At 41.9% G+C, this 15413-nt stretch overlaps 1 protein-coding gene across 1 annotated transcript; it reads left to right on the plus strand.

The window, feature by feature from the left end:
• Positions 1-3962: 3962 nt before the first annotated feature.
• On the plus strand, positions 3963-15171 carry LOC104627497 (katanin p60 ATPase-containing subunit A-like 1; the record flags this gene model as incomplete). The annotated part of the gene is made up of 3 exons (XM_010295783.1): positions 3963-4124; positions 12855-13015; positions 15003-15171. Coding segments are annotated over exons 1-3 (492 nt in total), but the record flags the coding sequence as incomplete, so codon positions are not given.
• Between the last annotated feature and the right edge of the window lie 242 nt (positions 15172-15413).

The raw sequence follows: 15413 nt of genomic DNA on the forward strand, positions 1-15413 counted from the left end.
GGAATAGTGGGCTAAACAAGGGGTCCCCCTTTGCCCACCATTCACACAGTCGCTGGTATCTGCCTGTGGATATATTTGTGTGTGTATAATGCTCTAATGCTAAAATAGAGACTGTCTTTTGGATCTTGCTCAGTTGTGCGTTGCTTTAGTTCTGGGAGAAAATTCTTTTCTGACCCCAGATAGGGATCAGCTCAGCTTATGCTCCAAAGAATAGAGATTAATATCCCCTGTGACCTTTTAGCCTAGCTGCTGCAGGGTTTTTAACAAGTGGGTTTAAGACCCCATGTGTGGCAGCTATGCCGACATGAATGTCTGTAATGTCTCTTCTTGTCAATGATCCGTGAACTAAGGAATCTCCAAGGATATCTTGATGTGCTGTGGAGCTGTTACGGTCTAGTGCAGGAAAGAACCACGCAATGATAGAATGAAAAGCTCGTGTCACAAGTAATGTGTAAGTTGTTCTAAATGTACCTGACAACAGTTGTCCCGGGTTGTGTATTTACTTAAAAGATGTGGCTGTGATATGGTAGGAAAAACAAATACTTAAACAAAACCCCAAACAACAAAAAAACCCCAACAAAAGCACTATTTATGACTTCTGTATTTCTGGTTCCTTGAACACTTGCAATGTTGTACGAATGCTATAATGTAATGTAGAACAGGTAATAAAAAATAAGTACACAACATGAAAAGCTCCCCTCCTGGTTCTGGCTACCCCTTCTTTCCCACCCCTGGTGCTGCGGAGTGGGGTTGGCCAGAAAACAACCCAGGAAAGAATTCCTTCCTAAAAATAATTTTTCCTTAAATTTGGACATACTTGTTTTGACTTGCTTTGGCTATTCTGAACTAATGTTACCATTGCTGGTGTGTGTAAAAGGTTTGTAGTTTGTTTAAACCATTTTTAGCCATTAGTTTAAAATAGCCAATCTTTTTGCAATAGGAGCTCAAAGAACTTCCTGGAGGTGAGGGGGGGCACTGATTTAGGACTGAGGTCTACAGTTGCTGTTTCAAACATGTCTCGGGTATATAGGTGATGTTGTATTCACCTTCTCAAGCTATATTACCTGCTTTGGTGTCTAGTGTTCAGTGATAAGTAAAAATTGAAATGCCTGAATCCAAGAGAAAGATCCAGAGGCTTTTGTCAGCCTAGCTCTGGCAGCATCAATCGCTCAGTAGGTACGTAGGTGTATATCCTCCAACCTCCCTGTATGCTCCCAGCTTCAGTGCCCATCGATGTTTAGCAGCTCTCTAGCGTGATGCACCGGGCATCAAGCTCTTGCTTAAGCTTCAGCATCACCAGCATAAGGCCAGGAGCCCCCAAACTTTTGGTTGCTGGAGGAAATGGGAGACTCTCATTTGGTTTCCCCCTGCAGTTTTAAGACCATGCAAATTTTTCCACCTCCCGCTTCCCAGCTCCCTGCACTAACCACTCTTCTGAAGTGAGCATATGTTTGTGTGGCTGCTGTGCCTTGCCCATGGGTTGGCCCAGCTTCCACTGGAGTCGAGGAGGTCATCTCCAGTGAGTGAGGCACTCTTCTGGGATTAAGAGGAGCTGGATGTGAGTGTCAGCCCTCTTATGGGAGTTAAACACATGCCTGCAGGGTGGGAACTAGCTGTAATAAATGGATACAAGAGATTGCTAAAGTACGAGTATGTGTTCTGTTTAATGGATTTCTAGGAATTGAATGCAGCCGTTCTTTAGAAATGTTTTATTTACTCACTTTTTTTTTGCAACATTGGGGAAAACCTCCAGAGATTTGAGGATCGTTTTCCTTACGGGTACAAGCTGGTTGTGTAGCAGGTCCTAATCTGGATGTGTTTGAAGATGAGGCAATGGATTCTGCCCCAGGTGGCTTTTTGTTCATTTATAAGTTGACTGATCGGACCTGAATAGGTTGTAACCTATATTCAGTTCCTCTCTTTTTATCCATATCCAGTGCAATGCAAATGGCATCACTTTTTCCTATTGGTTATCATCTTCTGTATTTTAAAACTAAATGGTCTTAATTGCCACAGAGCTAGATCTCTCCAATGATGTATCCTGCCCTTCCTCAGCAGTGACAGAAAACAAAATTAGGGTCATCGCCCTTTCCACCTTGGTTCTGCTCCTACCCAGAACTTTATAACAGCCCATGGGAGTGATCTGCAAGCTGAAATGTGCGGCACAGCATGAGGACAAGTAAACCCCAATGCGTCTTGCTGCGCTTGGTGGAGTGCCAGCTGTGGTGTAGCAGCATGTTCTTGCCATCAAAGTCTTCAGCCACATGGAAGCTGTGTGGCCTGTGGGTTTAAGTGAGGGTAGCAGGTTTCCATGGCTTAGGTGCAGGGAGCAGAAGTGTAAGAGGTGGCGGAGCAGACCTACTATGCAGCTGCAGGCAGCAGTAAGTACCATCAGTTTGGCACCGTTGAGAGGCAGAGCATGTGTTTGCTATAGGCAGCGTTCAGGGAGGGCAGAATGAAGGTCATGTGGCTATATGTTTAACTTATTGTCAGAGGTCTGAATTTTGCTTAGCATGAGGGAATACAAAGGCATAAGATGCGTCCTCCTTAATGCCATCTTGATCTTGTCTTGTCTGTTCTATAAAAACTAATAACATTTTTGTAACCCCCTAGGATGTAAAAAGTTGTTTCTCCCTGCTCTGGCTTCTCTCTGCTACCACCAGCTCCTGCTGCATGCGCCCCCGTGTCATGGGCTGTTTTCAGCTGTGCAGCCTGAATGGTGTTCCGCGCCAGGCCCCATGCCCTGCTCTCTCCCCGTCTGGCTGGATCCCTCCTTCCCTGTTTCTTTTCTTCTCCACCACCTTGGTCTTGCCAAATCCTCGACGCTGCTTGTGGACGACCCTCCCGAGCCGGTCTCCTCCCACTTGGTCAATGCAACTCTTTGCATTACATAGCTATGAATTGTAATTTTTTATTTTTGATTTCCAGAGGTTTATATCTGGGTGAATGTCAGGGACCCCACCCGTCCTGAGTCAGAGGACAAGGGAAAGGAACTGATGCTCTTTTTGTGTGGTAAGGACCTAGACTTTGGGTCATGTGGGATTCAGATGAAGGCGCAGGCACTGCTTCGATCTTGAACCTTAAATACGAACCTAACTGTACAGCGTAGCTTACTTTTGAATGTGTGTTTTAATATTGCTTTCTTGAATAGTTACTGGGAAAAGTTGGACTATGGGTTTGCCTTGAAGTCATGCTGTGATTTACTACTTGTATAAAAAAGTTAGTAAAATCTGTAAATCTTAAATTGTTTTGGGGACTACGGGAAGGTTGTACTTTGGGAATCACTGTTGTAAGAAAGTAAGTTTGGTTTGCTAACTCTCCCATAAATCCCAAAGTGACATGTTAAATTTAATAAAAAAATCCAAGTCAGCATGTGGATGTTGGAGTACTTTGAAAGAATATTTAAACAGAATGAGGCTCTCAACTTTGTCTGTAGTAGAGCTGTCATTCAACCATATCGTAATCTCATTAGGGTGAGGGCTCTTGAAAGTGCTAAGTGCAGACTTCGCTGATGCTGGTTGGCACATTTAGGCTTGTATGTAATGCAACAGTATAAAAAGCAATTTAATGCCTCGTGTGATTTGTGATTCATGGGTTGGTGGCTGCTAATATATTGTGGTGATCTACAAATTAAAGTTTGGCTTCTTAGGTTCTGTCGAGGCAGGGCATTTAATTTTCTTGCATTAATTTAACAGGTTTGGGGCCAAAGGCAGCAAAGAAGTTGTGTTTTTTATCACTATAAAAGAGTTATGATTCATGATCTCAAACCTTAGTCTAGTAAAGAGATAACTTCAGAGCTAAATGTTTGAAAAAGAGGGGGACTGGATGAGGATGGGGGGCAGAAAGACACAACTGAACTATGAGAGAAAGAACAAAACTCAAGTGTCACAGTCTGAATTATTCTACAGCATGTAAAATTCATTTTCTGATGATTATGTTCTCTTTTAGATTTCAGAGTAAAGATGAATTTAGCAGAGATTTGTGATAATGCCAAAAAAGGAAGAGAATATGCACTCCTTGGGAATTATGACTCTTCTATGGTATATTATCAGGGTGTCATCCAGCAAATCCAGAGACATTGCCAGTCGATCAGAGATCCAGCAATTAAGGGCAAATGGCAACAGGTAGGGTGAAATAAAGTTGCCTTTATTCTATTACTTGATATTTGAAAACCACACTGCACTTCCCAAACCTTTTAAGATGTAGAGGACATATTTCAGTTAAGTTTACAACATTTCTTTTACAATATTTTGTTGATATTTATGGGAAAATAGTTTTTGTGGTGTGTTCAAAAGGAATTCTTTGGTTCTAATTGAATCAATTTTTTTGTTGTTTTCACTTAGGATGTCTGGCTAATCACTGGTCTGTTTGTGTGTGATTGCATACTTTGGAAAAACTGTTTTGCTGAGGACTTCCTTCTGCTGTTTTATCTTTTGACCATCTAATGTCCAGTAAACTAAGATGTGAGTGGATAGGTTAGCATCACTAGAATGGTTGTCTGAGTAGCAGTTAACTAGAATGCTACAGTGTGCAAATTTGGTCAGGTTTCTAGAACTCCAAGTAATACTCTTAGCCTGAGTCTTGCACACATGCATCTCCCTGCTAAGCAGAGTACTGTTGAAGCCAAGGAAGTAATCCACAGGTGAGATGCAAGAACCCTCATTTAGCACTTTCAGTATTTAAGTCTTCCTTACATTTCGTGATCTCATTTTTCAGTGTACAAAATGTCTTCCATAAAAACAATAAATTGGAGGATAAACAAATAAAGGTGTATTCCAGAATAAAGAATTCATGTTGCATAAATGTTACGTTTTGAAAGAAGAACATAGTTGCTATAAAAGATATCTTTTGCAATAAGTAGCTGAAGAGATGATTTCAAAAAAAGTTTTTCTAAATATCAGATGTTTAAATGATGTCACTTAAAAACAGAAGCAAATTTTTCCTTTTTATGGCAGCAGATGCTTTGGTTACGGTGTTGTGCTTGAAACGTCTGATGCTAACATAGAGTATTTTGTGTACTGACAGCTACGACACTGTTTGTTAGCAATCATTTTGTAATGACAGTACTATTCATAGGTGTTTATCATAGAACTGTAGAAGTCTGTCTGCTTATTAAGAGCTTATCTGCAAAGCATGTGCGCGTACAAGCAGCAGTCATAGTGCCTAGCTTTCCTGCTGGTGTAGTAAGCTGAATGTTCTATAGGAGATATTCACATTCAAGTATTTGTACTCAAGCTCTTCCCCACCCCAGGGCATGCTGATATGTGTTCATGCCCCATGCATGTCCTTAGCTCCTGATGAACTTCATGTAGCTGACATGAAGGTAGAGCATGAGGCTTCCCGTGTTCTGCAGCTGCATCGCTGCTTTGCCTTCACTCCGAGTATTTGGTGTTTCCTCCGATGACATTGATTCTTCCGTTAAACTTTTAGCAGCTTTTATCTTGTGAAGGTTACTCCAAGTCTTGTGATGGTGTTTGTTGTTTGAACTGCTTCAGAGAAGCCTGTGCACCATGGAATACGTGCTGTACATTGGAGACGAGCCTCAAGTAAAAAAGGACCATTAACACAATTTCCAGGATTATGCCCTGGGGAAGGCAGCTGGCTCTTTAGCAGAGGATATGAAGTTGGCACCTTCTCAGAAATTATCCCTTTTAGGTAAAGACAGAATGGCCCCTGACAATGTCCCATAAGTGCTTTAGAGAGCTGTCGCCAGAAAGATCAGCAGCAGGTGGGGTAGTGTCTGTCATGCTGTGTGCTCATGTTAGTTCTGAAACTTCCCAACACAGCGGTGGCAGATGAGCTTTATCACACTATCACTTTGCCATTACTGGTGCCAGTCTCAGCTCAGGGGCAAACACCAAAAAGTAGGAAGCGTGATTTAAAAAAGTTCTTCATCCCCAGATCCCCAGGCTGTTTGCCTTCTCATTCATTTACGGGGTTACTTGTCGCACTGGAAACAAAATGATGTAGCCCTGAGCAAACCATGCAGCCCTGGAACCACTAGCGTTTCCATACCTGCACTTGAATGGTTTGGTGAGACCTATAGAGATAGACCTGCTTTCTTACCCACTCTTAATAAATAATTTTTGTGCTTTCTCACTCCTTGAGACAGACTGAGAGATTTCGATGATCTGGATGTTAGCACTGTTTTCCAGCTTCAACAGCAGCTACATACAAACTGCACCATGTTCAGTAGCTGACGGACAGACAGCCTGTTCTGAAAAAAATTAAACCAAAAGCTGGATCACAAGAAACACTCATTCACAATATTAAAATAATATTTAGATATTCCTTTTAGATAGTTCTCAGGAAAGACTTATGCTATACACATTACGTAAGTTTATAAAAATTCCGGTCTAACCCACTTGGTACCAGTAATGAGCGGAAGCCAAACATTCCCATACCTGTATGCTTCTTGCAAGTGGCATGAGAAGCAAAGCAACCCTTAGATTCATGGTTAAGGGGATGAATGCAATTGATTTTTGCCTGAAATTCTGTCTCCTCTGGCATATGGAACTAGCATGTTCTTTAGGTTTTTCAGTTTCTCCATCCTCTGAGGAATCTGAGGAGGATAATACCACTTGTACCTCTTGGAGGTGGAGTTTAGTAGTCTCTAGCAGTCACTCGATAGGTAGACCTTTTAGAGCAGTCCACAGTGTGAAAATCCATGTAGATTAAGTGCTTGAAGGAGAAGATTGTTACTTAAACCAGTTCTTCTCTGAGGTGTACTGTTTGCATGCACATGCACAGTCTTTAACCTCCTGAAGGATTCCTGGGACAGTGACGCTGAGGGGATCTGGCGGTGTGAAGCATACCCTTCCCTTCTGTATGTTCATGTGCAGCGCACAAACAGAGTGTTTGTCCTCCTGGTACTTCTGAGGCAGTGAACTCAGTTTCAGGTGTTTGCATACATGGTCCCTCATAAAATAGGAATGTTCATATGAATAACATCACAAAGAATAGTTACAGCTGTGGCTCTGCAACTGAGCAACTTGTACCTGTTGCATGAACTGTTGTTCTCCCTGTCTGGTCACTTCTCTACAGTGCCACTGTATTCCCATCCTGAATACATATCTCAATGCTAGGTGGATCTGTTTTGTTGCCTTGTGTACTACACGGGATTTTTCTGGTAGTTTATTGAGCAATGTAGAGCAGAGGTGAACCAGAAGTAGCTGGGATTTTGGGTCAGACTCCCAAACACTCTTGATCTACGTCTCTTTGCTTAGATGTCATTGTTTTCAAATTTCTACAGGTTGGTCTGGACAAAATGATACTCTGTGCAAGTACTTGGTGGCTTGTATTTCATGTCATACAGTCAGACACCTTCAGCTTTGCAACTGGGCACCCTGATTTCAAGGGTTGCTTGTGCTTGGTGCTGATAGTTAGGAGGAAGAATGTCAACATGTATCATCTGCTCCCCTGGAAACAACTGATTGGCTCAGTTCCCACTTGATGCAATGCTGCTTCTGGTACTTCAAAATCAGCGTTGAGTTGGGGAGAGGGATTGTGTTATTAGTCTGGCACAACCTGCACAACTTCAAAAGGGCAAAAGATGTGTCCTGGCGGGTCCATCAAAGCAACAGTGTGACAACATAAGAATTCCTCTGGCCCTTTGGAAAATTCATTGATCGTCTGATAACTAGCTTGGTTTGGGGATATCAAGGGTGACCTGCTCTGGAGACCCTTACTTATTTTGCATCCAGGGAGTTCCCAGCTTGCTCTTGGGTGGTTGAGTGTAACTCCATTCTTACCCTCACTCCTAGGCCTCCAAGTTCATTTGAAAAAGAAAAAGTTACTTCTTTGTTGTGCTTTGAGGTTTGGCTGCTCTGTAGGCTTATTCCTCCATGTACATGCAGGCTGGGACTGCAAAGATTCAAAATCAGAAGCAACTCATTTCTTTTTCTACTTAGCAACACTAAAAGGTAGGTTTACCCTCATGACTGCTACTGTTAATTTTACTTGTGTTGACATTCCCCCTGTTTATTCTGAGAGAGTTTCTTGGCTGTTGCAGTCTTCTTATGAGACAGCTGGCTTGCAGGAAAGGGCTGCTTCAGTGACAGTTCAGCAGCTGCAGAATGACAGCGGAGCGTGGCCCTGGGAGATAGGACTGGCTTACAACAAGGCCAGTGGCTGTTGAGCAAAACCTGCTGCATGTTATCACTGCGTGCTCTGTGTTCCACAGTATCCAAGAGCACAGAAGCCTCAGCTGGAGCTGAGGCATGAGTTGAACGATTCTCAGAACACTTGGAGCAGCCAGAAAGGCACCCTTGCTGACCATGGTCGCTGGAGCAGGTGCTTAGGTGCACTGTATTCTTGCTTAAAGAATAAAGTATGATTTCTACTTTTTAAAAATTTTTAAACACATTTCAATCAATCTGTGCTTATGTTTTTGCTTCATGCCTGTTTTATTAACACTTTGTAGGTTACTTCATGAGTAGTTAAGGAATGTTCTGCAGATAACTCATGAAGAACAGTGATTACACGATCTATATTTTGACTCCATAGGATCATACTGGGTTACAGGGTGTCCGTTTGGGGTATGGTTTAGGGAATTGTTATTTTCACCTTTTTAAAATGAACCCTGTTGAAAAACTAATGCTAATTGCAGACAGTAATTTCAGGTTTGGAAAACACTTCTATAGAAACTTGATTGGTTTTGTTCCAGTACGATATAATAAAAAAATCAAACAACAACCCCACACATTATTTGTATTTACCAAGGTACAAATACCCATGCTTATTGCTATGGAAAGTTGTGTGGAAGTACAAGCTGTAGCATAGCAAATAGAAGCTGGCAATGCCAAACATACAACAGCTGCCAGGTTGTGAAATACAGAGGAACTCTCTGAAATGGTGTTTGGAACTACCACTAAGAAAGAGTAAACTCAACTCTTGGTCACTGTGCTTTAACCCCATACGTTAAGATGTGTCTTCTGCTTTGTTACTGTAAATCCTTAGGAATGGAATGTCAAAACAAAGCTGTGGGGCCACCCCCTGCTGCTCTTGCAGAGGAGGTGATGTGGCTGGTGGGGCTGCTGGTGTACCAGAGTGTGGCTCTGGGGAGCTGGCAGTTTCATACAGTGGCTGAACTCAGTTAACACCCTGCCATGCCCAGAGAGGCCAAGCTCTTCCCCACCCAGGCTTGCCTCCAGCTGCACTAGCTTCTCTCCCTCCCCTGCACCCTGCCATGTCCTGGGATTCACCTGATCACAGGCTAGCGAGCCAGTGCAGCTTGCTAACCCAGCAAAAGTGTCCTTTATTTTCTTTTTACCCTCCTAGGCTCATTTTCTGCCATTTTATCAAGCTGTGTTACTGTATTGAGATGCCAGAACTGAATCCAGAAGAGCAGCGGCAGAGTGTGCTTGGGGAGAAAAGTGAGTCTTTCTATTTGGCAGTGGGGAGCTGCTAACTTGGCCCACGCTGTCTCCTGAAACATCTTAAACATGAATGACTACAAGCTTTCTTCAGGCTCTCTACAACCTGAGCTGGAGACCCCTGAGGGCTCTGGCACCCAAGGGAAGGGTGTGATGGGGGGCAAAGAGACTGGGTGAGTCCAGACCAGTGAGTTGCCTGTTTGCAGCCTTCCACGGTTGCTTCACAGTAGCACTGATCACTCACAGACGCTGCTCGGTCACCTCCATAATTACGGTCCAGCCCGTCCTGGCTCGCGTCTGGGTTGTTTCTCAACTGCAAGAAGCTTTCTGCACCTATTTCATCTGACGGGGTTTCTTTAAGGCCTCTAGGAATTTATCAGCTGGGGTTTTTTTGTTGGTTTTGGGGTTTTTTTTGTGTGGTCCTGTTGTTTGAGTACATTGAAGGGGTTTTGTTGATTGGTTTGCCTGCTGCTGACTAAGCAGTAAGGGGCTGTATTTCAGAGTTTGGCCTGCTCAGGTCTGGCTAAGGGACAGACAGCAGTTGTTAGTCCCGTTTTCAGCTTTCAAGGCATCAAAAGCTCACTTTCTTTTAATTTTCAGATACCATCCTCCTTGCTGGTCCAGAGAGCTGAATGACAGTACTCCAGCCCACAGTTTTAGCAAGTTGTTTTCCCAGCAACTTTTCTGCGTATGCTGGAAGGCTGATAGGAGGAATCCTGTCTGTATTCTTGGAGTGCTGGAGTAGAAGCGGCTGTCTCTCCTGGAGCAGTGCCCTGGAGGATTTATGCTGTATCATTCCTTTGTACCTCACAGCAGCTGTTTGGCTGGATTTATTTTTGGACAGGAGGGATGCGTGTTAGACAGTTTGAAGGAACCAAGTTAGTAATAAATCACATTTGTAACTCAGCTGGAAGTTCTTGCACTGGGGGATGTGTCTGCTGATTGTGTGATGAGAAAGCAAAGAGAGGAAAGCAGGGCAGGAGCAATCCTGCCTGAGCTGGATGTCCTGTGTCTTTGGAAGGATAGAGCTACCCCATCTGGAATGAGCAAGAAGGCTGCTTTGCCCTGTGAAATGATCAAGTTCTTCCCGTATCTAAGGCTCCTTTTGTACAGATCCACATAGAGCTTCTGGTGAAGTAAATGCAGCCTTGCAAGAACTGTGCAGGGCCTTGGGGATTTACCCTTCACTGTGCCTCTGTCCTTACTGGTGTCTTGCTGATGACAGTCGCATACATTCTACTTAAACAGGGTTTTAAACCAGAGAGGAATTTCTTTGTGCTGCTGAAATCTTGTAATTTGTCCTTGTAATGGGAAAATTCCCGGAATATATTACAGAGCAGAATGATACATTGCTGTGGGATGTACCTGGTAGTATTTTAGGAGAACTGTAGCTTCAAAGAAAGAGGAAAGGTGTGTGTGTTTGTTACTGAGTGCTGTCAATTTGATCGTTCATTCTTTTATATACCTTACCCACCAAACAGTTATGTCAGATAGCACTTTCTGTCTTCAAGCTGCCCTGCCAAAAATGGGGGGCTGCTGCTGTTTTGTATATGTAGAGTGGGGCGGGTGAGGAAAGACGCCATTCTGAGAGGGGAGATGAGAGTGTGAGAGAGAAATGGGATGAGTAGGTGAAAATCAGACTGGAAGAGGCAGACTTCTAAAAGTGTGCTGACAAGATACAGCACCCTGCATGTGCTCAACATGGTTCATTTCCAAGCACACAGGGAGATGGGAAGATCTCAGGCTAGTGGCCACATCTTTTCACCAGTAAGCAGCATTAGGAAGAACAGTCATAAGATGTGATGCTGTTTAATACTAGTTCCCTGATTTGCTGCTGTTATAACTGCAGGAGACAGGCTGGATTTGCAGATCACCATTCTCCTGATCCTCTCAATTACTCAGAATCTGTACAGCAAAGAGAGTCTGGATTTCAGGCAACATCATTGACATCTGTTGATACTGTCCTCAGTTGGCTTCCTCTGTTCGCCACCAAGTGAAGCCTGGTTGCAGCATTCCCAGGCAATATTTCTCCCAGCTTTTTTTCACGTGGACACATGACATGAACACAGCTGGGTGCCTGGTGTCTTTCCTTGGCTTTCTTGTAAGCTGACTTCAGATCTGGCTTTTGATTTGGCCTTGCAGTGTATGCTAGTTGTAGGCTCACTCAGTAGCGTGCCTGGTGGCAGCCTGCAAATATCCTCACCGTAGTGTTTCTTCACAAGAGCTTTTAGAGCCTATGTGCCTTTCCAGTGGATGGAATGGTTCAGGACGTCTTTAGCTCCAGCTGCAAGCCTGTAACAGGCAAGATTCACACTGGCCTGAGATAATCCTTGCTGCAGAGTGCCAATACTGATTTCCAGACCTGCACAGCAATGCATGAATTAGTTTTAGCTGTGCACCAACACTTCAGTGAAGAGGTGACATCTGGGTGTTATGACCCTCGAGCAGGTAAAAACCAAAGTAAGCATGGAGGTTGATCCCATAGGACAGAAAGTATCATTGAGTCGTAGGTGGAAGATTGGTAGGATGCAGTACAAGTGACTCGGGTGAGTCCTAGCACATCTTAAGCTAATGCACTGAAATCTTGTGCTTCTGAGCAAGAATGTACAATGCAGTTTTTGGCTGCTGGTGTGTACTAAGAACTTGTGACCTTAGCATACAAAACTTGAGCTTGTAACAGCCACATCACTTAAAACATAGCAAATTTCTAGAGAGATTTTATTTTTCCTAGGCTTCATGGAAGGAAATTGAAATGAACAAATCTCAAGTAAATAATCTTGAAATTGTGGCAGTAGTTCTAATTCCCTGACTAGTGGTAATAGAAACTTCAAGTATAAAATTCAGCTGCATAATTCTGCAACCTGATTTCTTTCTGAGACATAATTTCCTCTCATTTTTATTTTACTTGCTTTACTTATAATTTGAACTTATGCTATAGGGTGTTAAAGTTCCCATTTTCTTTGCTAATCTTTGCAATCCACCAAAGAATTGGCTTGTGCTTTGAGTCTATGGTGATGTTGTGGCCCTCACAAAGTTTAATTTTAATGATTTAGCCAGTTTTATAAGTAGGACCTTGGAGACTGTAAGATAAGTTCTTTTATGCCAGAATAGTAGCAAATATGTTAAAGATATGCCAACAGCACCCTTACTAGCATGAAAGTATATGTATGTAATACATACGTGTCAGCATGCACACATAAATCTAAACATCAGCACACGTTATGGAAGAGTGGTCCCTGGGTTAGCAGTCATGTCTGGTCATGACATTGAAAAGCAGGAGGAGGAACTCAACAGAGATTCAGTTGTTTATACTGTTGTTAAAGAGCTATTGTCAGCCTGATAGGTCTGGGATTTGTGAATGGAAAGACTTGGGAGTCCCTGCTTCTGAGGGTAGCGTATATTTTCGGATACTTTCTATGTTTTTAAAAAAAAAGAAGTTTGAATTCTAACAATTTTTAAATTATGTATGTATTTCTCAAGGTCCGACAAGAATTAGTTGAAGAATATGAACAAGTTAAGAGCATTGTCAACACTTTAGAGAGTTTTAAAATGGATAGACCTGCAGATATCCCTGTATCCTGTCAAGATGAGCCTTTTAGAGATCCTGCTGTTTGGCCCCCTCCTGTTCCAGCTGAACACAGGTAATGAGAGGCTCAAGCAGAGTGGGTGGAATAAAGTTGCATTGCCATAATTTTATGCTCTTTTTTGAATGCATTTGTAACGTGAAAATCACATTTCATTTACCCCTTAGTCATTTGTAATAAAGGATAAATATAATTAATTGGGAAAAAAGTAATTAAACTACAGTCGGATTTATTGCTGAAGTTCTAAAGAAAGTCACTCCTTTATTTTTGTAGAAGTACTAGCTAAGTGCCTGCAAATAGAGTCTGCAGGAGAGGTAAGTGGGCTTTTGGTGACAGTTGCCTTTCTCATGTACAGGCAGAAAACTTTTCCATTTCAGTTTATTTAAGCGGTTGAATTCATTGATGGCTGAGGAGTCAGTCAGGAGCTGGAACTGAAGGATCTTGAAAGACATGGTGGTTCGAAATTGCTCCCTAGCTACAGATAATACAACCTGTGTTTAATCTGTTGGTTAGTTTTATTGCTAAACGTGTTCTGTTATACGTGGTGTTTCTCTTCTGTAACCACTTTTAAGGTAACTTCAGTTAGCTAATAGTTTTCTCAAAATAGATGAAAATAGGGATTTCTGAAATCCCTATTTTCACCCTAATAGAGCTTGACACAGGTTTTTGGAAACAACAAATCCCATTTAAAAACAAGAATAACATTTATCATGCCAACAATTTTCTAACGTTATAGTAGCAAATAATTTTAATGTGTGCATATTCACATAAGCAAAGGAACAAAGTAAAATGAGAGATCTTGGTTAACAGAAAGAAAGTTTATTTGTAAATTTATGTGTTTTATGATTATCAAACAAACGGACCTTCGCTTTTCATCTCTTCAAAAAACCTTAAGAATGAAAGTGTAAAGTAATATTAAAGCTGACTGCTTTTGTAAGTAGTAGAAATGATTATCGGAATTTTTGTGGTAATGTTATGTGAAATGCAAGATGTATTTATTCTTTTATCTTTCTTAGAAGTAAAGGCTCAATAGTTCACCTGCTTTTCTAAGCTGAAATTTAAATCTTCTGCAAATAAGTAAGGAAAATTAGCCACTCTTCAATGCTGCTAAGTTTGATGAAAATGTATACAAAACAAAATGTAGCAGTTGTATACGGCAGTGTGTTTACACATGTACTCTTTTTAAGCCTTATTCCAGGAAACCGTTTTTGGAGTTAGCAAATTTTGAGTTACTCAAAACAACAATCAGTACAAGATAGGGGACACTAATTAAAGTTGGGTGACATTCGTGGCCATTTATTGTAGTTTGGTATTTAAAGTCCAATCCCTAGAGCAAAATGACTGTGACACCTTGACTTAAAACCAAATTCTTTCTCTTCATGCCACTGCTGAGTTCTCTTTGACATCGTGGGTGATGCACACAAGTGCAGGTGGTTGCACTTTGTCTCTGTTTGCGTTTGCTTTCTAGGCAAGTTTTACCTTTTGACATTTTCAGACAGGGGACTGAAGTCAGAGGTAGGAGGATTGTTTTAAAATTCTCCCTCCTTTGTTCTGGGGCCTCTCAAAGCTATGAGCCAGCTTTTTTTTTGGTTGGTTGGTTGGTTGGTTTTTTTAACCAGGAATATCATCTGGTTGTGTAGACCTTGTGCATATGAATGTAGCCTAATAGAATCTCCTGATTTGGAGTCAGAGGAAACTACAGTTTGGAGACTTTTACTAAATTATTTCCTCTTTTGTACATGCATGTTTGTTTGTTGTGAGGTTGGTGAGGAGTATTAAGTAGTAGTAGTAGCATTGTTAAATTTTCTTTTTTTCCATTGTTGAAACTTTTTTTCCCTTTTGTATTTTTTTCTTACTTCAGGTGTCAGACAGAACCAGAAATATGTTGCTGGATTTGCAGATATAGGGAGATAAGACTCAGGGACTTGTCATTTTTAGTAATAATGCACTAAGGGGATTAATGAAATATTAGAATCCTTCCTTCTTAATGCTGCTCTTTTTTTGCTGTTTTTAGCATGTTTTTGTTGTGGTTGCTTGTTGTCAGGGCTCCACCTCAGATAAAACGTCCCAACCGAGAAGTAAAACCTTTGAGGAAAGAATCACCAGGACTGCAGCCCCGTGGGCCGGCGGGCAGAGCGCACGCGGTGTCCAAGGGCGAGAAGTCCGCAGGCAGTCGTGAAAGGGAATCTAGAGCTAGAGGAAGAGATGACAAGGTAAGAAATGGGAAAGAACGTGATGGTAGGGGTGTTATGATGCAAACATAACAAAGGTGGCAAAGGAAAACATTTTCAGGTTTAGTTATTTAATACAGATAATAATAATAAATAAAAAGCCCCAGTAATCCTCTGCAAGACAACTTGGTGCTCTCCTCTTGCCTCATGGACATAGCATGTATCATGGAGATATTTAGTAATAATGACACCAAATTAAGGAAAGTTCTGTCATGTTTGCTCTG

This window comes from Phaethon lepturus, unplaced genomic scaffold, assembly GCF_000687285.1.
Source record: "Phaethon lepturus isolate BGI_N335 unplaced genomic scaffold, ASM68728v1 scaffold9121, whole genome shotgun sequence".
Classification (NCBI taxonomy): domain Eukaryota; kingdom Metazoa; phylum Chordata; class Aves; order Phaethontiformes; family Phaethontidae; genus Phaethon; species Phaethon lepturus.